This window comes from Podarcis pityusensis (genome assembly GCF_964106645.2).
Source record: "Podarcis pityusensis genome assembly, chromosome: 5".
Classification (NCBI taxonomy): domain Eukaryota; kingdom Metazoa; phylum Chordata; class Lepidosauria; order Squamata; family Lacertidae; genus Podarcis; species Podarcis pityusensis.
In genome coordinates, this window is record NC_138032.1 from 58,970,100 (window position 1) to 58,992,192 (window position 22,093).

The 22,093-nt window shown below is 39.9% G+C and overlaps 2 protein-coding genes across 5 annotated transcripts in view; one reads left to right on the forward strand and one right to left on the reverse strand.

Annotated features, from left to right (window-relative positions):
* Nucleotides 1-1,615: 1,615 nt before the first annotated feature.
* Nucleotides 1,616-21,954, reverse strand: LOC308477985 (uncharacterized protein). 3 transcript variants are annotated; one of them, XM_081007219.1, is made up of 6 exons: nucleotides 13,527-17,905; nucleotides 11,639-11,720; nucleotides 9,305-9,357; nucleotides 9,095-9,112; nucleotides 8,132-8,315; nucleotides 2,577-5,141 (listed from the first exon to the last, which is right to left on the reverse strand). In XM_081007219.1, the coding sequence occupies exons 1-6, from the start codon at nucleotides 13,743-13,745 to the stop codon at nucleotides 5,005-5,007; spliced, it is 693 nt and encodes a 230-aa protein (XP_080863345.1). In that variant the 5' UTR covers nucleotides 13,746-17,905; the 3' UTR covers nucleotides 2,577-5,004. The 3 variants fall into 3 exon arrangements, 2 of the variants coding, with proteins under 2 accessions (XP_080863345.1, XP_080863344.1); XM_081007218.1 differs by lacking the exon at nucleotides 2,577-5,141 and having other exon boundaries at nucleotides 6,627-8,315; XR_013986776.1 differs by lacking the exons at nucleotides 2,577-5,141; nucleotides 9,305-9,357; nucleotides 13,527-17,905 and adding exons at nucleotides 1,616-1,827; nucleotides 21,871-21,954 and having other exon boundaries at nucleotides 8,132-9,112.
* MGMT (O-6-methylguanine-DNA methyltransferase) overlaps nucleotides 18,143-22,093 on the forward strand; it is a 171,061-nt gene continuing 167,110 nt past the window's right edge. The window contains exon 1 of one of the 2 annotated variants that reach the window (XM_081007222.1): nucleotides 18,143-18,452. In XM_081007222.1, the coding sequence (XP_080863348.1) occupies nucleotides 18,292-18,452 (161 nt within the window). In that variant the 5' untranslated portion in view covers nucleotides 18,143-18,291. The remainder of the gene's footprint in view (nucleotides 18,453-22,093) is intronic. The other variant, XM_081007220.1, reaches the window with a different exon arrangement.

Genomic DNA, 22,093 nt, shown 5'->3' on the forward strand with positions numbered 1-22,093 from the left:
ACCTGAAAGTCATAAAGTTGCAGAATCGTGGTGTTTGCTTCCCCCGCCCCAAAGTATACTGTGAACTTCTGCTATCAATGTATTACATCTGTAAAATCTGTTTTAAAAAATTAGTCCAGAAAAGGATTAACATTATGTGTACATGAAAGCGCTTATTTGGCTTAAAAAATTGTTCCCTTTAGGATGAGTGCTCTTTATTCAACCTTTCAATGTCAGTTATCATTTTTAAAACAGCTTGACCTGGAAGCATGCAGCTAAAATTGTGGTGACTGTTAATGACAGTTTTATTGGATGCTATGCTTATAGTTCACATTTTGAGGTCTGTATGTAATTGATCTTTCTACCCTACGAGAGAAACACTGCAATAAGTTGGTTGCAGCACCACATTATAGTATAGAGAAATAATAATGATGTCACCTTGAGATTCAAAGATCGTGGAATAGTAATAGTCTCCTAGCTCATTCTCCCAACTGCAATGACCTCTCCAGTACTAAATCTTAACAGTCTCAGCATTATTTTTGAATTATTCATGCTAGCCTTTTCCCTCACTACAAAATCAAGGGAAATGAATGCATCATGCTCAATCAGCTCCACAGGTATTTTGTGTGTGTGTGTGTATATATATATATATATATAAAATTTGGTTTTGCTAAAAAAGGGGGGGGACTATAAAGTGGGATGGGTCACATGTCTAGCTGAAACTAGAAGGAGGGGATGGAATGATCTTACATGTAGAAAAGGGCAGAGCACTTTCTGTATTATGCAATATTTATCTCTTTTTGAATCTGTATAAACTCCAGGATTCTGCCTTATGTCTTAATGGATTCTGTTTGTGTAGAAACTCGCACTGGAATTCAAAAAAGTGCCAGCATTTCTGATGTATCCTAATTGTATTTTGCTGTACTGTTTTTGTCTAGAGTGTGCTGATTATCAATTGGGGAATATGTCTAAATAGTTATGTACCTTTATTACTGCACCTTAAAGAAGTATTCATCATGATTTTCCCCACCCCACCTCTCCTCCATCAATGGTATTGAGCAAAGCTAAGTGCTAGTGAATAGAATTGTTTAGCTGGAGATGAGAACAAGAGAAAAAGCAATAGTCCGGAGCATATTGCGTACCACTCTGTCATAGAGGACTGGGAGGGGGGGGAAAATAACTCTTGTTTGTTCTTAAAGGCAGTATGTTGACAACTCTTCTAGTTTATCCAGTCTAGATAATAAGAGGATACAGTTTTATCTGAGTGATGGATTTCATAAAAAAAAAAGAGTGCACATGGGAATAAAATAAAATGCATGTAAATGTAAACTCAGGCAGGTATCCTGATTCATCTGTAGCTGGTGACCTTTAAGTTCATGATGAAAAACAAATGTCAAGCATTCAAAAGACAGGAGTATCCCTGGCTTTGCTGAGGATTTTGTATGCTATCGCACAGACTGTATTAATTTAGTCTGGCATCAATAACCTTGAAATCAGGATTTTGCGCTAAAAATCCAGTTTTATGTTTATTCAGAAAGCAAAGATAAAAGGCGACTTTATTTTAAGGGCCCTTCCAGTGGGAACAGGGCAAACATAATGTAACATTACAGATTTCCACACACCCCAACCCCCCCCCCCTTTACCTTGCCATTCAATACCAGCTCCCATAGCAACAGATTTTATATGAATGTCTGGAATCTGATGATCTTCAGGTTGCTTTGCACAGAATTTTAATTATAGCCATGATAAGCTTGTGACGGAATTCTGTAATGCAGCTGCAAATAGAGAGCCGTGGCAGGAAAATGCTTGTGGGGTGAAAGATTTTTATGGCTCTGGTGCTTTCAAAACCTACCAGAGGAGGAAGAACAGTTGTATTAATTGATACAACATTTGAACAATACTTACCAATAAAATGCCAGTTATGGGGAGATGGATAGCTATAGATAGATAGATAGATAGATAGATAGATAGATGATAGATGACAGATAGATAAACGGTGGCTACCTTACACTACCCCCAAACTTAACACTTTAAAGAATACTAATATTCACTGGTGGTGTGCCAAAAAGAAATTTCTCCTGCATTCCCGCCACCGCCGCAAAAAAAAATAATCTCTATATAAATTAAAGAGAAAAGAAATTGCATCCAAAAGTTATCTAAGGGGAGAGTAAATTTCATTGAAATTCTCATGGGTGGGGTGCAGGAATTTTCTTGTGCATTTTTTACTCTTGAGAGTCTCTCCTTTTCTGATACAAATCATTTCACCAGCACTCTGAACTCTGCTGCCTTCTTGGGTGACCATACTTCAATGAAGTCCAGAGGAAGGCACCCTGAGGTGAACATGAAGCTTTCTCAGGATGAGGGAAGCTGAGTGCCGGAGACATATTTACTGGAATGGATCTCACACACATAATAATACTTTTCTGAAGTGTTTGACATAATCTTGAAATCCTTGCAACACCCCTATAAGGTAGGCCAGTCCTGTTGTTCCCAAAATTAGATAAGAGAGAGAGGACCCACTCCCAAGAATGAGAGACAACAACTCACCAAAGGCCAATACACACAATGGGGGCTTCTGGTCTATAGCACAGACAGACTGAGTTGGCACAAGAAATTTTGAAACCTGAGGCCAACCACAAAATGGTGCGTCCCACCAAAGAAGAAGAGGGGAGTGAAGATCTACATTGGGAACAAGGGGAGGGTTAGGGTTACATGCAGTGCGCTCAACTGCTGCCCAAGGCAGTTGCCTCACCTTGCCTCATCAATGGGCCCCGAGAGCAGACTTCCTGGCTCCATCACACTTGGCCACCACAGAATAAAGCAAGCTCAAAAACAGACACCTATCAAAATTCTAAAGTGTCCTGAGAACGAAGCAGAAAAATTGAAGCCTTTTTAGCAATGGAAACTTGTGAGGAATTTGAGGCCAGATTCTGGCACTACAATATTAATGGACAATAGTCTGAAAATACTTTGTGTAAAAAGCTAATCAGATCTGGGTCGAGCAAGTACCTTGATGGGAGGGTGTATAAGGATCTCATAGAGGTTCCCTGCTAAAGGGCTGAGTAGAAGAATACCAATGCAGTAAACAAAAAATAATCATTAATATTACCAGTTTGTAACTGGTGCACTGATTTCAGATAGGTTCCTGTTCTATTGGCTGCCCTGGGCTGCTTTGTGAGAAAGGTGTGTGTGTGTAAATTTAATAAATAAGTCATATTTAGGGAGCTAAATGTGTGATCTCTGAATCCTGAAGAAATGCTACCTCATGTACATGTCCATAATGTATATTTTCCATTTTTATTCTGAATGCATAATAAGACTCATTTAAACTGGGTAGGAATTACAAATGCACATAGGGAAAATGTGCTCTTTTGTAGTTACATCTACATCGTTTCAATTTGCCGTGTTACTTCTTTGTTCCAGATTTAAAAGAAACACTTTTTACTGTGATGAAGGTAATGCTAAATTTTTGAAGGTGGTGGTGGCGTGGGGGGGAAGGCACCCACATGTTGAAAAGAACGACAAGAGCACTAAAACCTCACTGGTTTTAGCCTAATTGAACAACAAACAGGACTGCCTTCACGGCAATTCTCAGCGCTATTAACATATATAGCAGAATATCCCAGCAGGTGGAAGGGAAGTATTTTGCAAACAGACGAGAAAGAACTGTTAGATTGGGATGAACCAAGAAACTGAGCATGATTAGACCATGCTTCCCTGTTATTATCACTGCAAAAATTAGGTCAATTATATTTTCACCTCCTCTAATCTTCTGTTTGCATCGTGATCTGTTCCAGGCAAAATTTAAAAAAAAAAAAAAAGTTTTACAACTGACTTGAATGAGGCACACACTGGGTTTTATGAGTCTAGGCGATATATCATTAAAACATAGTTTAAGATGCTAACGAAAACAACGGAAAAGCAACAAAATTAGATATTAATGTTGGTAAATATTGTAATTACGGTGAACATCAATGTCACAGATTCAGAACCAACAGAATTACAGGATGATTTACTTCATTATCCTTTGATGTAGCTTAGACATACCCACAGTCCTGCTCATAGTTAGGCTACTTAAATTTCATTGATCTTCAAGGGATGTAAGCAGCCTAATTGTGTGCAGAATGGAAACCAGTGTCTTGAAATTGTGCAGAATCAGTCGCTAGCAATATGTTGTGTGTGATATATTTTCCTTTCTGGTGAGACATGAACATGAAAGAGGACCTCTATCAGTTTATAAAGAAGCAAAGTCTGAGTTTTGTTCCAAGTATCAGTGGTCTGAGATAGCATTGTGACTCTTACGTCAGCTCAGGAAGTCTATCCTGGCCATGTGAACTGTCCAGATCCATGGAGCAATCTTGAATTGGCAAGAAGATGGGCTAGATGACCTAATCGGGAATTGTTTCATCTTTTTCTTTCATGGTTTTATGATACCAAGGATTTGCAGCTCCAAGTGATTAGAGAGTGTTTCAAAGTGTCTTGTGGAATGGTGACAAAAGGGAAGTATGCAAGACCAATAAAGAGAAATAAAATCTAAAGCAATGCTCTACAGTGTAAGATTTTTATTTTTTAGAATTGCATTCCAATAGCAAATAGGAAATAGCAAGTTATTTTATTGTGAAGAAATACATTAGAGGGGTGGGGGGGGGGGAAGACCACTAATTTGTTTTACATCACATTAGCAATAGGAGATTATTGTTGCATCCAAGTAATTAGATGAGATGTAGGGTGGATTCAGAAGTTTATGCAACAGAAAAGTTATTGATTTACCTGGAAGAGGTACTCAAACAAAATAAAAATTCTTAATCCCAATAAATATCTCTCCCCCTCCACACAAAAGCACCCTAAAGAAGGAACTATGCCCTTTGCACTCTACAGGAAGCAAAATGCCGTTCATATGCTGGTGTTTTGAGCAATCCCAGATCCTTGCAGAAGAACCCACAGTCCAGTGCGCAGTAATATTGTGAGCATCCCGGCAATCCTTTAAAGAAGGGGATGGAGAGGTGGCCCTCAGATGTTTGCCATTCAGTCCCCCAGCTGGTTTCTCCTTCGCAGCCCCACACCCTCCTTCCTCTCAAACTTGCATGCTGGCATTTCTTCTTCTCCAGCCAACACAAACTGCAGGCCTAATCCAGATAAGTGGACAGTGGGAGGTAAAATCCCTAGGTAAAAATTCAACATCACGCTGTGACAAACATTCTGTCTGCACAAGCATTTCAGCATGGCAGACCGAACATCCCTCCTCCCCACCCTGCAATGTTCTGGGGGTTCCCTTGTACCCCCTCCAGAGCCAATTTTGGGTGGTGCAAACGAGGAGGAGATGGGGGAAGCCCTGTTCCACAGGTGGAAGGCTTTGCACACGGCTTCAGCTGAGAGTCCTGCTGACTGAAATGAATGGATCCTTTTTGGCAATGCAAATGGCAGGTGCTGGGTACCCAGCGTGGCTCATGACCGCAGTGTGGGGTGAATAGGTAGTAGATCTCACCTGCTGTCCCTGAGCCCATGCCAGGTTCTCAACCCAGATTGAACTCCCAGTACCTGCTAACTGCATTGTAGAAGAGGTTCATTTGGAGCAAACAAGAGTTGTCCCCCTCCATCCCCCAATTTGCAATGTGGGACTCACTTTAAACCACAATGGCTTGGAAGTTACTATGCTAGTACAAAATCTGCCTCCGCATACGAACCTTTAATTTAATACATTTGGCGTTATTTCATCCCCATAATTTTCTAAGAAAAACAGAGGCACTTAAGAGTGTGATTTATCCAATAATTATCTGGGCATTAACTTCATAAAAAATACGCTATTTGACATGCATATAAAGTTAGCCTTCGGCAGACACGATCTCCTGCCCCAAATATGGGGAAAAAATGAAAGGCAGATTGTAGATGGAAGAGAAATATTTTACAGGAAGAGGAAATGTGCATTTTCCCAAGTCAAGCAGGTCAGATCTGCAGGCCCTTTGTAATATAAATGCATCGACACAAACTGGAGGTGCTGGCTTTTGCCCAATACAAATACTATGAAATTAGGAAGAGGATGGAGCTAATAAGGGACTACCTGAAACATACACACCAGGCATGGCTGGTTGGGTGGTTTTCCACAAGCCATTAAATGTCCTTGGATCTACCAGTTTTCCGTGTATTAGACGAGGTTTTCTGACTAAAAAATCTTGTCAAAAAACTGGGGCTGTCCAATACACGGGTAGTGCCATGGGGGGGGGGGGGAGAGAAGCGGTGCGCCCTCCAGCCAGCCGGTTGGTGGGAGCACAACTTTCCCCAATGCTGCTGCACACAGGAAGCGATCTAGGAACTGTTTCCTGCCTGCAGCTGTGGGGGGGGGGGGAGAAGCTCAACAACTTTGAGCCATCTCCCCTCATTTTCTTAAAAATGAGTCCCAAAAATGGGGGGTGGGTCTTATACATGGGGGCATCTTATAGATGGAATAGTATGGTATATAACAAATACTCCCCCCCCCCTTTTATTTTGAAACTGAAACACTAGCTGTGACAAATCTTTGGGCCTAGCTGGAACTTTTATTCTTATGAATGGTTACGAAGAACTTGCTCTGGGATGATCACTTAAAATGGTCACATAACAAAATAATTATCCAATATTCTTTAGGTAATTTATATACTGTTCATTAAAAAACAGTGATAATCCCAGGGGGTTTACACAATAAAACATTACAATACAACAACAGCAACAACAATATCCAGTGAAGTGGTAGCCAGGGTTGGCAAAATTATTTTTCTGGCTTTTGTAATTCACTGTGCTAAATACTGTATGATTTGTATTTTTACAAATACACCACAGACCACCTGAAGCTCATGGATCACTGGTGGTCCAGGGACCACAGTTTGGGAATCCTTGGTTCACACTCTGCTGGCATGTTTTAGCATATATTATTTTTGTGTGGAGCACACATGGAGAACTTCTAAGTCATTTCTTCAGTGAGTAAAATAATACTAATAACAACAATAATTGCTGTTGTTGTTCAGATATAAGATGGAGGGCACCTGTACTATCAGTAGTACCTGTGAAAAGGATCTAGGGGTCTTAGTAAACTGTAAGAGTCAAAATTGTGATGCAGCAGTTTATTCTAGGCTGCATCAACAGAAGTATAGCATCCAGATCAATCGAAGTAATAGTCCTGCTCTATTCTGCCTTGGCAGACCATACCTAGAATACTGTGTCCACAATTAAAGAAGGATATTGACAAGCTTGAACTTGTGCAGATAAGGGCAACCAAGATAATAAAGGGTCTGGAAATCAAGTTTTATTAGTAGTGTTTTGTTTTGTAAAAAATAGTGCTGGTGCACACCATCAAGTTGTTACAGTCAGTGCCATACTTTAAACATTTTGGGGGGAAAGATGCCGGTACTATGTACCCTTGAGTAGCCTCAGAAAAAAAGCACTGCTTATGAGGAATAGTTGACATAACTGGGTATGTTTAGCCTGTTAAAGAGGAGACTGAGAGGAGATATGATAGCCATCTTCAAAAATCTAAAGGGCTGTCGCATGGAGGATGGAAGAAGCTTGTTTTCTCCTGCTCTGTAAGGTAGGACTTGAACCAATTGACTCAAGTTAAAGAAAGGATATTCTAACTAAACATCACAAAGAACTTTCCGACAGCAAGAGCTGTTCAACAGTGGGACAGACACCCACAGGAAGTGGTGGACCCTCCTTCCTTGGAGGTTTTTAAGCAGAGGTTGGATGGCCATCGGCCATGTATGATCAAGTTGAGATTCCTGCATTGCAGGGGGTTAGATTAGATGATCCTCGGGTCCCTTCCAACCCTACAATTCTATGATTCTAGATTTGTTATTAATCCTTGCCCTTTTGATTAGAGAATACAGAAGTGGACCTAGCCCCATTAACTTGCGCTATGTGATATAAAACTTCAGCGCAGAAAAAAAGGCAATTATCACAGAGAATGCACAGGACTGCATGGGTCCTTAACATGTCACGGAATGTCAGCCCTTGTGCCATGAAACTCAAGAAAATGATTGGTGTGCAGTGCACAAGCAATTACATCTGTGTAAAATGACTGCACTCACTTTGGAGGGAGGAGGGGGAGTTAACAGAGAGATTTCAGTTTCAAACTCCAAGATGTTTTTTCCCCCCTTCTCCCCCAATACTCCCCGCTCTTTACCCAATTTTCCAGCTGAGCTGACTGAGGCATGAGGAGGTGAAGAAGCTTGAGCAAGGTCACCCAGGAAATCAATGAGCAAGGCCTGCTTAGAGCTTCGCTTCCTCGTCACAGCTCTTCTTCTTCCTTTGCTGTGCAGCTGCTGGACTACTCCTTCCACGAAAATTCCCTGTGCTCCAAGTGTTAGCTGCGAGGGAATGACGATAACAACCACAACAAAAAAGTCGCAGATGTGCTCTGAGAACAATTAAAATTAAAGAACGGCACCTTATCCCCCTAAGAATGGAAGGGTTTAATTAGTGTGATAGAGTAAAACATGTTTCAAGAGGTTAATCTTTTGCCACAGTGCAATCGCTATCAGATGGATCTCAAAAGATTCCTGCTAAAAGATAGCACTTTTGTGTGTATGGTTTTGTGTTGTTGTTTGTTTTTTTTACTTCCATGAACTAACATGACTTGTTTAGAAACAAGAGTTTCTTCTGTCATAATAGTTGGCCTGGGATAAGTAATTCAGGATTCACCCCATCGTGCCATATTATTTACTTCATAATATCCCTGGCAATACACTAGTGAATCTGAGTAGTAATTAATCTTAAAAAAAAAACAAAAAACAGTGGCTCAGCTACCTCTGAGGGGAATAGGTTAATTTTTAAAAAGCTATCAGCACCATTATGCTAACTTTACCAACATCCCCTTCCTTCACAGGATTGATATCAAGCACCCCCAGCTATTCCCGTTGCAAATTTCTCCCTCAGTCTAAATTAGGAAACTGGATGAGACAGTGGCGTCTCTATGGACTAAATATTCTGGGTGGTGTCAGAGAAAGAGAGTGGGTTTAGCTACTGGGTAAGAGAAAGCACAAACCTGCAGTCAAAGATCATGCCTCCTTTGGCAAAATCTCAACTCTGAAACAGAATACCCACAAAAGTCCTCATAAACATTTTCATTTTTTTTTTTTTTACATACCACAGACCTTGAGATAATCTGTAAAAATAACAGGGTATAGAGATTAGTAATGTTTGGCATTCTGTTATGACTCCTAGAATGTATAATACAGGAATTTTACTATAAATGTATGTTTCATGCATACGCACAACAATGGTAGCAACAAAATACCAGAAATTAAACTGAACTCTGGCTAAAGAGTTGTTAAGGCTGCAATCCTATAGCACTTACCTGGGAGTGAACCCAACTGAACTCACTTCTGAGTAGACCTGTACAGGATTGCACTGCAAATAAAGATTTGAGTGGAAAGCTGAAACTGTGGAATTATCTGACTAGGTAAAATAAACATGTGAAGTTGTTGCCACCAATTTTTGTTTTAGTTTTGGGCTTCGGTTGCCCTCTTAGGGTTGCTTCAGATGTCAGGAGCAGCCATCTAGAGAGCTTCCAAATTATTTATTTTCAGTTTTATGAAAGCATACTTCTTTTGGTTATTGCATGTTGATTATGATGTACTGTTTTTCCTGTTCCTAGTCCCTGTGTGAGGCTTTGCCTCAATACTATTTTAGTATTGGCTCCTGGAACTTCTGCTCATTCTTCTATCTTCCCAGAAAGCTTTTCCTGTTCCTACTTTAATCTTTTTCTTTCATTACAAAAGATGGATTGCAAACAATCTGACATCTTTGTTCCCTGAAAAGTTGGAACATTTGTGAACATTCCACACTATTACACCACCAGCTTAGCCAATAAATAGCAGGGGCTTCGCCACTGCAAACTGTATGCAATACTGTAGATATTATAAATGGGGAAATTAGCATTGTCTTGGTGTAGAAATGGAACTGTGAAACCCATAATTTTAATCACATTTGGTTGCATCATTAAGGACTAGATAGGTTCCAAATTATCTATTTACAGCTTTGTGAATGCATGCTTCTGTTGTTTATTGCAAGCATCAAATAATCAATTCTGAATCCTAGGAAAATAAACACAAGGAAACTGATTTTCTTTTGCTCCATATTCATGCTGGGACATTCTATGCCTACATTTTGCCATTATTCTTTCTTTTAGAGTTCTGATAAGCTCAAAACAAACAGACATTAGTAATTGTTGGCAACCTTCAGCAATAAGGAAGCTACAGCTCATCAGTTCTAATCTAGAGATCAAAGCAATTCGGTGGCAACATAAAACAGTTCTGTTTCAGAATTGACAGGATATTCCTTTAAAAACATAACATCAAACACAAATATGTGAGAAAAGTGATTTTATATTTAAAGATGCAGCAGTGGTGGGTAGGGAAGGAGATGATGCTGGTAATTTTTACAGTTGGAAAAATACTTTATGTACCCATTTTTACTGGTAATAATAATTCACACTGATCCATGCTACATGTGATATAGTCATCCTGCAGACATGAAACACATTTTCCATGCACCCAAGCTCAGTCAAGATCCCAAGGATGAGGCAAAAGAGGCTTCCATGCTATGCATAGGTAAAGGGACCCCTGGCAGTTAAGTCCAGTCGTGGATGACTCTGGGGCTGTGGCATTCATCTTGCTTTACTGGCCAAGGGAGCCGACGTTTGTCCGCAGACAGTTTTTCCGGGTCATGTGGCCAGCATGACTAAGCCACTTCTGGCGAACCAGAGCAGCGCATGGAAACACTGTTTACCTTCCCGTCAGAGCAGTACCTATTTATCTACTTGCACTTTGACATGCTTTCAAACTGCTAGGTTGGCAGGAGCAGGGACCGAGCAACGGGAGCTCACCCCCTCACAGGGATTCGAACCGCTGACCTTCTGATCAGCAAGCCCTAGGCTCTGTGGTTTAACCCACAGCGCCACCCGCGTCCCTAGGTTATGCATAGGTTGCTACTATTTCAGGCAAATGAAGAGACTGGCACGGATGGTGCAGCAGATGTGCACTAAGCCAGATCCTCATGAGCAAGGCCATAAACGTCACCATGTGGAAGATAATGCAAATCATGCAGTATAATTCTAGCACCTAGAATCAAGATGAACAAGGGTGCACCTACTAAAATCTGATGTCAGCCTGCTGGGGCAAATGGTGGGCAGTAGGAGCTCAGCCTGAGGTGCCCAGTCCCCTGCTGCTCCACTGAACATAGTGGGTCAACATGGATCTGCCAATCAGTTTATTCTGGTTTCGGGAAATAGGGTCCTGAAAATGCTGAGCTTAGTATAGCAGATTAAACAGTAACCTTGACAGTCTGCTTGAATGAACCATTATACATCAGTGCTAATCATGCACAGTTCTTGAGAAGTAATTAAATCTAGTTCAAGATCATTATATCCGTAAAGGAACTAGCTGCATTTCAAATTCACCCCTTTACAAAATGAACCAGTTCAGTTCAAGTTCATCCAAATTAACTTTTTAGTTCATAAAAAGTTTATCCTTGCATATATTTTTTCTGGCATTCAGAATGTTATAGTTGCTGTGCTGAAGAGCAATGCAGCGCTTATTGCATATGCAAAGCTCTACACTAAAGATATAAACAAGTTTAAACTATGAAATAAGGTTTGCAAGTATAGATTTATGCAAGTATGCAAACTTACCTGCGAGTAAGCTGCTCCACTGAACATAGTGGGTCAACATGGATCTGCCAATCAGTTTATTCTGGTTTCGGGAAATAGGGTCCTGAAAATGCAATGTGTCAAAAACAGTTTTATCTTCTATATGACCAGCAAGCTCCTATAATTTTCAAAGCGTTCTTTTGCCTTTCTCACACTACTTACATGTTCACATTTTTATCAAAACCATTAGTACAATAAGCTTCATTCTGCCCCTCTCAACATATTCATTTTCCTTCTCATTAGCTATGGACCCAATTTTTCTTCAGTCAACCATAATACTTAAAAAAAAAGATTCTGGACTTTTTTATTGCTGTCCATTGATGTTTTATTAATTTTCTCTGTAGAATACTGGCATTATGGAACAATTAAGAGTAATATCAGCTTTCTATAGCCTGGAGCATTTTGGAAAGTCTCTTGCTGTTTTACAGGACTAGAATGAGAACAAGTCTATAAAAAGAACATTATCTTAAATATCATATGGGTTTCTGGCTTTTTTATTTTCAGAAGATTTCTTTTTGTCGGTGTCAAATATGGCAACAACTAACACCAGATACAAACCACTGAAGCCAGTTTATGTGCACTTAAATCAGATATCTGAATGTAGGATGCATTTATGTAAATGTCAAACCATTCTGACAACTGGGTTCTGGGTTCATGTTGTCAGCTGGGAGCTTAATGTTCACTTGCAGCCAATCTACACAGCCGGGATGGGAAATCTGTTTCTCCAGATCTTGGAACTCCACCTTCCATTAGCCCAAGCCAGCATGATCGGTGGTCAGGCATAAGGACAGTTGTAGTCCAACGACATCTGTTGGGTCCTCATTCATAATGTGATGATCACCTCAACTTCCCTAGCTGGTAATAAGTGTCAGGTGCTGTTTCAGTTTCTGATAGGAGGTCACTGACTGATTGTGGTATTTTGAAATATTTGAGTATGCAGATATATGGCTCAATTATAGCTGGAGGCAGCTGGCAGGCCAAGACACAGTCATATCCACCACCCTATATTAGATCTCCAGAGAATGATATTCCTGCTTCCCTTGATACTGCTTCCTTACAGAGGACCCTACTTCTGCCCTGCCACAGCCCCTTTGTTTTCCCCTCACTTGCCCCTCTCTCTGGCTGGAATGATGGTGGTTAAGGGCGAGTTATCGTATCCAACTATTTTTTAACCTTCATGGGCCATTACCTGTAATTTCGCTAACAGAAAATGTGCCTTAGAATTTTGCCACAGATCATCAAAGATTATCTGGCCCCATTGTCCCTCTTCCATCCAAACCCAAACCTTATTGGAATAATTCACTCAGCTGATTGGTAAAAGTTGCTACATTGACAAGAAGAAACTTGTAGTTCCTCTGTGGTACAATAATATCAATGCGGCATTAGAGAGTTATTATTAGTGTGTCTGTATGCATGCATGTGTGATTAGCAATGCAAATAAATAATTTCAAGAAACTGTCCTCACAGACACGTAAGCATGAAATCCAGAGCAAGGCAAAATGTATTTTAAGGTTTATAATGTGAGAAGAAATGTGTGAATAGCACAGTATTTAGTGGCAAACTCTCACCCTTGTGCTGTTAGAGGAAAACTATAAGCTATGAATAAACATAAGGTGTAGTCTTGAACACTGTAATTCATTTTATAGCTGCTTTCTTACAATGTGTGGTACTGGAAGCCACTCTTAGGCTGCAGTCTTATGCTCACTTACCTGGGAGCAAATCTCATTGAACTCAATGGAGATGGTTTTTTTCCAGTAGCCATACAAGTGATTGTGCTATAAATTGCGGAAAGGTGTGGGTTGGTTTGTTTTGAAAGCATGATCTTCAGCAAATTAATCTGCTATTTTACTTTTAAAATAATATTTTGCACCTTCTCAGAAGTGGTTAGCTTGAAATGCAGTTTCTTCACAAGGAAAGACAAGCTAACGTAATGCAACTGGGGGTGTTGTTGGGCCAAAGGTGCAACTCCCACAGCATTTATATCTTGCATATCACAGCAGCTTTCTCCCTTCATATTTTGGAATTGTAAAAGACGGGCAAAAAAAGAACTCCTATCAAAAGAAGAGACACTGAAGACATTCATAAACATCTAGACAGAGAATTGCATTTTCAACAAGAGAACCTCAATAGTTAAGGCTACATTTGGGACACTGCTATGACCATCTTATTTTCTCATTATGCTGTCAGAGTTGGAATTCATGTCAGGTTTTGAAGCCATTGAAACAAAGGGTACTTTCATAAACATCCATTTCATAAACTACAGCATATCTAATTCTTTTCAGCTCCGAATGCAGAGTTGAACATAGAGCGTGTGGTCTACAGAGAATTTGCCTGGAAAACATAAAACAATCTACTAGGTAAGTTGGGAAGCTGTTGACATAGGAAATGGAAATGGAAATTTGCTAGTAGTCTCCTATATCTATAGTTTTATACTCTACTTTGCCTGATGCTTGCTGATTGGAGCAGTATATTTTGATGTTAGTATCCCATTTCAGAAATATTCTGACATTATCTACTTGGCAGTTTGAAAAATAGTATAAAACTCCCAATGTATTTGAGTACATGTTTCAAAACAGCAATTGCAATATCCATTTCCACTGATGCAAGAGGCATGTTAGTGCTCACTTCAAGTAGCTGCATTCCTCAGACAGCAGTATGTGCTCGATTTGAAGGAGGGGTACTCTTAAAGCATAACTTTTTTTAAAACAACCACCACCACAACCAGAATTGACTAGATTTATTTTCAGTGATTCTTGGTAATGCAGAGGAGATAACAAATCTTGCCAAGCATAATTGCTGTCTCCTCTCTGACCCAAAAAGTGTGCACATTAACTCCAATAGGATTTATACATTAAAAGTGCCAGTGCAGATTTATTATTTCAGGAAAACATACCAAATTGCACTTTGCAAACCACTCTCTGTTTACAGTCGTAATGGAGCAAACATTTCAACCAAAAACATCTGCCTGACATCACAATGGGCAACTACAAATCTTAGTTCCTCACTCTGCCTTCATATTATCCAGCAGTTTGAGGTGGGTGGGTGGGTGGGGGGAAATACCTGTTTCTGTGATGTCACAAAGCACCTTGTTTTCCAATTCTTGGAGCTGGTCTTAAAAATGATGTGGCGTAACATAACACAACAAGGAGGGGGAATCTGCTGCCTGCCTATTCTGGGGCAGCAGAGGGCAAGGCACATTCTTTAAAACAGCCTTCACCCAAACTAGCATGCCAATGGGAGTTGGCGAATGCTGCTTTATTGGTGTTTTTCTTTTTTAAAAAAAAGGAGTCTTAAAAGGGAATGCGGCACTGTTGCGAGAACATGTAGTCCACGAGTGGAGAACTTCAGACCCAGGGTCTGAATGTGGTCTTGCAGGCCACTCTATCTGGCCCTCAGGACTCTCTTCAGGCTATACCCCCTCTCCCTATGTCAGGCACCTCTCCAGTCTGTTCCATGCCCTTGTCAAGTGCTTTGAACTGTGGTAATGCCTCCTGCTTACTTGCCTGCATGGATCTCTGACTTGGGTCTAGGTGGAATGCACCCTATTATACAATGGTTTGAGTCACATCTGTTTCCCCACCTTACCCACATTTTTGGCTGTCCTCCCCCCCTGCTTTTCTCCCCTGTCCACCACTGACATGCAGCTCTCAGAAGGTTGCCCACAACGTAGCCCTCACGCTGAAAAATGTTCCCCACCCATTTAAAAAGTATAAATACTATCTGAGGGTTATCATGGATAAGCACACTCATCCTCCACCTGCAAAGGCTTTTAAAGGGAAAACAACTCCAAAAGCCCAACAGGCACGAGCGTTTAAGGAGAGGAAGGAATGTGCATTGATTGTCACCATTGACAGAAACCCTGACAGCTGAACAACTATACATGTGGTACCATTAAACACACACACACACACACTACCAGATCTGACAAGTTGAGTGCAAAATGCCACAAGACCAATTATTAAGCAGCTTGTATGTTTGAAAACTGGCCACTTTAAGCTCCCATTGTTATGGGCCAAGAAGCAGATTGTGATTCCATCTGCCTTCCAAACAGTGCAAGTGAGTACAGTAGACCTTTGCGTAGACTGCCAGTGTTTGGCAACTCTCTCTTTTTGTTTTCTTTCTTGTCCTTTTCTTTTCGGTTTGGCAGCCTTCTGCCAATCTATATACTGTGGGCCCATGCAAACCTATTTCCTCTGTTTTCCTTTGATTCACTTGCTTTAAGCACAGGAGAAGGGAGTGACCACTGCAACTTTGCCTTTCCGGCCCTGTTGTTTTTGGAAAACATTCAAGCCTTTTAAATATTGGCTTGGTGAGCTTTGCCATGATAAAGCTGGAGGAGAACCTCTGATCTAACAGCACCACAATCACATGGAAAAATAGGAGTATTGTTCCTTCATCTTACTATTATAGCTATAGCGGAAGTGATGCGCAGTCTTATGGAATGTTACTAGGTTTTTGTCCAGAAAATCATGAACAGAAGCCATGTTCATGTGGATGATATCCCTTTTACATGCCTTCTATGCTGCCTGGATGTTTTAAGATACATACACAAGTACAAATGGAAGGATAGTATGTGTGAATTTAAGGCAGAATGAATATACAGGGTGAGTCCTACAAAAGAGGCCCCGTGGATACAGAGTACACATGTTTCATAGGGCCTCTTTTAAAAGACTCACCCTGTACATTTTGGGACCATTTCTGGATGCTTGTGCTACTTATGGCTTGGATTACCATGATTAGCAAAGCATGGTTGATTTACCATGATTAGCAAAGCATTTGCCAGTGCATTAGGTTGGTAATGCATACAAGGTCAGTAAGATGATACCAAGATTGTTCCAATAAAAAGTCATTAGCTGACCCTCTTTATGTCTTCTGCTCTCCAAGCTCAATAGAGTACCTGTTCTTTCTATCAAACTCATATCATGCATGACAGAGGAAATTCGGATTTGTGGTTGATCTGGACAACTCCTTTGGTGGTCTAAATTTTAAACCACCTGTTGGCAGAGAAGTGATTTATAAATTTTAAAAACAAAATAAAGACTATTTCTTTTCTTTCTTTTTTAAAAATCCAACTTTTTCCTTCTCTTCTTTGCCTGGCCATTCAATATACTTTGACCAAAGTGACCACAAAGGCTGTGTATATATAATGCAAGTGTCACAAACGAGATCCTTTCAGAAACAGAAAGTAAAAGTGTTCAGTTTAAACTTTGGAAACAACTCCAATGAGATTTAAATAAAAAATCAAAAATCTATGTATCAAAAATCTCCCACCTTTAATATGCAACTCTTTGTTAAACAGTTACTATTAAATACCGACCTGGAATCTGCTGGCAACAGTCCCAGCCTTTGTTCTCATAAGGAAGTAAGCTTAGCGCTGTTGGGAATATTATGCCAAATGTGCTCCTGAACTTGGGGGAAATGACTGTTTTGTATTTTGAGCTGTATTATGCTAAGTGAATTCTAAATCCTAGTGTTAATAATAAATAACCAGTGGCAGTTGCTATCTTAAAACACACAAATGTGGAATGCAATTAAACCTAACCTGTACAAAAAGCCCAGTGTAAATTCTAGGCTAACTTAAATTTCACTTATCTTCCCTGCTAAATGGTTCTTCCCCAACAAAACACTGCAAGGCTGCCCTTTCACCACCACCACCCTACAGCAATGCCACGTTTGTTTTCTTGCTGAACAGTGCACATTTTAATGGCGCAAAGAGGCTTTATCAAGCCTTACTCCATCTATTTTATGTAATCCAACAATTGGCTCAGGAAGGATGGTCAACCTACCAGTATGAGAACATCACCCTGAAAATTATTTGCACACAACCCAAAACCGCAATCCTATCCATCCTTACCTGGGAGTCAGTGTGACTTGCTCTTGAGTAAACATGCTTTGGACTGGTCTGTTAGTCATTTGAGAGAAGTGTGATTAAGTTCAGCAGATAATTACCAAGAGTTCTCTGGTGGTAAGAGAGAAGGAACCTTGACTTACAAAAACTTCTGAAAGTCAATCCTAATAGTGGCTTCTTGATTCATGTATCTGTGTCAAAGTATATATTTAAAACTTAGAATAGTACATGGTCTTCCTTTATAGACTAAGGAACCAGATGTATAAATGGCCTGATCAGGGGTTTTTTCATATGTATTTTTAACTTTGTGTTCTAATAATTTCTTGCAACAAGAGATCTGAAGTTAAACAAGGACGGCATTAAATGGACAAATCTACAATAAAATATCAGCATCATTTAATGGCATTAAAGGAAAACTGGATTCTTAGCTGTCTTATCAGCTCTGTCTACTACATCATATTTTAGTGAACTTTTATAGCGGTAGACAGTGCTACAGCAACTTGATTATTTTAATACTGATCCACCCCAAGACTTTCCAGATTCAATCAACACGATCCACCGAGGAAGGCTACCTGTTCAGCTGATATACACATTTAGATAGGGATACGCATTTTGGTGTGTATTTGGTTCCCATTCAACCTGATAGGCTCTATGTGATGTGCATCTCCACTGGCTGGATGTGAGAGAGGACAGGGCTTCTGTGCCTTTAATAGCTGTGTAGAAGATAGAATTTCAGCGGGTGTAACTTACATCACAAGTGCTTCTACGTAGCCATTCCCTGCGCTACATGACTATTAAAGGTGTAAGAGCCCAGCGTTCTTTTGCATCTCTCTGTCCCACTCCATCTGGATCCACTAATCCAACATATGAAAGCATAATTGACAGTGCACACCTATGCATACCTACTCAGATGCAAGCCGCACTGCATTCAGTAGAACTGATTCAAAGGTAAAAAATGGATCTGAAGCTGGATCAGTGCCAGTGTCAGTTTTCCTTACAGAATAATGTCTGTGTGCAATTATAATTTGAGAATGCGCTCTTGGTATGACAGAGAGGACTGGTAGAGAAATATTGAAAACAAAACTTGCAGGACTCAATAAAACGAGTTCTTTCTGCTGTGAGTGAAGCAAAGATATGCTGTGAGTCTATGGTTTCTTGATGAAATACCTTGTAAATCCTGCAAAAGAAAAGAAAAGAAAAGAAAAGAAAAAACAGCTAGAACAAGCCAATTTCACACAGTGGGGCCTTTGCCAGAAACATGCTATGAGGGCCTCAAGTGTTAGCTTTCTACAGCTTCCATTACCCTGGCAAAACAAAGAAAGATATATTGATTGTTTCTGTGTGGGTACCATTTATTTATTTGTTTGTTGGTTTTTTTGCAGAAAATTTCAAAACGAAATGAAAAATGGCCTGATTAGTCTCCCACTCAGTGTAAATCAAGGGTAATGTCACTAGTTTAATCAATACAAACAGTAAAATGTAAAGAACAACATAACCTATAAACTAAAACTGGAATAAAGACCGGAATTATTTATTTTACCAGGAGAAAGATGGGGAGGAAAAAACACACACCCCTGAATGCCTATGAAGAATTAGAATGCATTGTTGGAATTCTTACTGGTGACAGGAACAAAAATAGTGGAATTTATCAGAGTTACATAATCTATATTTTCCACCAGAAAAAAGCTGTATTTTACCAGACTAATAACTATTTGGTCCTTAGGCTGAAATCTCTCACCCACATATACATCCTAGGGAGTAAACCCCATTGAACAAAGTGGGACTTGCTTTCCAGAAAAGATGAATAGGGTTGTGCTATAAGTTTACCAAGGTTGGAATCCAAAGAACCACACAGGCAGTGTAATCCTGTACATGCATATTTGGAAGTGAGCTCCTTTAAACCCCATGAGGTTTAATTTTGAGGAGACATAGATAGGTCAGCCTAGCCTAGTGGAAATGTAGCGGTGTTCTTAGAAGAAATGACCCTATCACCCTGACCATTTTGTAAACTGCTTCTGAAAATGCCTCATGTAGGATGAGGTCCACTGGTAGAAAAAAATAATAATATAAAATTCCTCTTGGGCTTACATAATTTGTTTTGCTGTTCTTTGGAACCTGGCCTAATATAGCGTCACATGGACACAATCTGGAAGCAGTGAGTGATGATGGGTTTGGATGTGGGAAACCTAAAGCTCAAATCCTTGCTCAGACATGGAACTCACCATCTATCAAATTCATTTGCAGCCCAGGGTTATCATGAGAAAAAGCTACTCTGTGCTCCATGAATGAAAGATGGGGTACAAATGTAAAAAATTTGATGGGGATGCAAATTTGGCTGCACCCAGACTTTGGAACTCCCAAGAGAAACTAGCCTGGCACCCTCCTTATTGTCCTTCTGCCCGCAGGTGAATATTGTTTTATTCTGACAGGCTTTTGAGAACTGACTGTTTTTATGGAAACGGTTTTTTATAGTGTTGTGCTGTTTTAATATCTGCATTTTAATAATTTGTTTTTATATTGTTTTGATTCTGTTAAACTTTAAGAACTTTTAAACTATTTCTTAGCTTTCTGTGTTTTACCCATGTTTAATTTTTTTGTAAACCACCTTGACTCTCAGCTGTGGGGAAAATGTGAGATATAAACAAACTAACTAACTAATAAGAACTATTCGCATTCCTTATTTATATCCCTGTATTACTAAAGAGCAAAATTTGACATCTGAGTAGACATGTTGAGGACCATGCTGCACACATATATAAAAAGAGGATGCAAGTGCTCTGCTTTGTTCCAAAATATTAAATAAGTCTTCCTAAATATTTGCGCACATATATATATATGGTACCAATAATTTCCTTGAAGTTATTCTGAAATGTGCTACGTTACCCTTATCTATCACATAATGGATAGCGCTCTTCAATATTCAGTGATGCAAATTATTTGCTAAATTTCAAAAACAATTGTTACAAACTATTCTGTGCTTTTAATCATTGATTTTAATCATTGATTTACCAACTCAGTGTTTTTTTAATGAAGCCAAGATTAACATGGACTTTTACATTCAGCAAAAGCAAAAAATCACGCCTGTCATTATTCTGAATTGCATCAAAAATCATGTCACCCATAGTGAGTGCTGAATTAATCATTTGGCTAAATTATAGAGCCTGAATGAGGCTCACAACTGCATGGGCCATGTAGCTCAATCCTAGTCATCCTTACATTCAAGGTAGATCACTACTATTATTCTATGCATTGTATGGGCTGAAACTCAAGAGGTGGTGGCTTCCAAAAGGCCTCCCATGGGGTCACTGATGAGGGTTAGAACTGGGGTTTTTCCAGCTCTCATTCTTAGCTGGAAAGTCCTGGAAGACCTGTTCCCTGCCTGGCAGACCTTTCCCACCTGGCCTGGGAAGGCAGAGTCCTGACTGACTCCCACTACAAAAACTGAGGCTATTGAACAGACTTTGGGGCTGAAAGGTTCACCTGCTAGATTTCTGCCTGGAACTCCTGGAATCTTGCATCTTGGTGAATGGGGTGTCTCCAGGGTGGAGTGCAACACTATTGTTTAGCTCAGATCATTCAAATGAAGACTTCTTGTGTGCAAAGGAAGAAATGCAGGCCCAAGCCACAAAGAAAACTGTGCCCTGCCTAGGGCACAGCTCAGTAAGTTTTCAATTTCAGGTCTGATTCCTAGAATATGGAGTGCTTTCCCCTCATTATGGAGCAACTGCAGTTGGTCCCTGTTTCCAACACGGTTTACTTAAGCATATTCAGAGTTGGGCTGTATACATATTTACTTCAGCTCCAATATGCTCACACTATTGGTGTTTGAAGCCAATTACACAATGACATTAGCCACAATCCATCTGTAGCCCATGGCTTCTTGAGAAATACTCAAGTGTTTATGATGTACTTTTCCTCAAACCATCTGATTTCCAAACTGCAGTTAAGCTGAGGTGTGTACATTTCAGACAGCTGTTGTGCACGCACAGATGATACGTTCAGTGAACTAGACTTCGACACTGTAAAACAAATTGGGTCACCCACTCAACATGATATAGTGTACGTAACTTTAGGCATACCAAAGCCCATCGAGTCTTTAAAACTGTGCTTCAAAAAGCCATGTCCATCTTCTGGAATGTACATGTGGCTGACACCCTCCTTTTCATTTCTGCTAGGCAAAGGTAATTGGTAAACATTATGGCCTGCCAGTAGTTGCAATATATTTTTTAGTATTTCTAGAACTGCCCATGTACTTTTTATTTTATAGAAGAAAGGCTAGTAGCAAACAGCCCTTCATTATAAGATTGTACAGTACTATTAATTAGGGTTGCCCCCTTTAAAAAACAAAAAGCCCTTGCTCTCTTACCTTTCAACAGCTGATATACAAAACTTGAACTGATGGAAGTGTTCTGCTCACTTATTTTCATGCCAGAAAGAACATCAGCACGTGTATTTCACAACATAGGAAGCAATTAAAGGTACAGGTGTCCAGTAAACTGATGGTGATAATAATGCTTAAAGTTTGTACAGTGCTGCACAGTGTTTCATATGAAAAATCTCTTGATAAACTTCATTGCTTTCTTTTTTCA

Coding starts and splice junctions, on each gene's coding strand:
- LOC308477985 (XM_081007218.1), bottom strand. CDS start 13,745: ATGTTTATGAATGTCTTCAGTGTCTCTTCTTTTGATAGGAGTTCTTTT. Junction 11,721..13,526: donor AGCTAACCACTTCTGAGAAG/GTGCAAAATATT, acceptor TTGCATTTTCAG/GACCCTATTTCCCGAAACCA. Junction 9,358..11,638: donor GTGGAGCAGCTTACTCGCAG/GTAAGTTTGCAT, acceptor CTTTATTTGCAG/TGCAATCCTGTACAGGTCTA.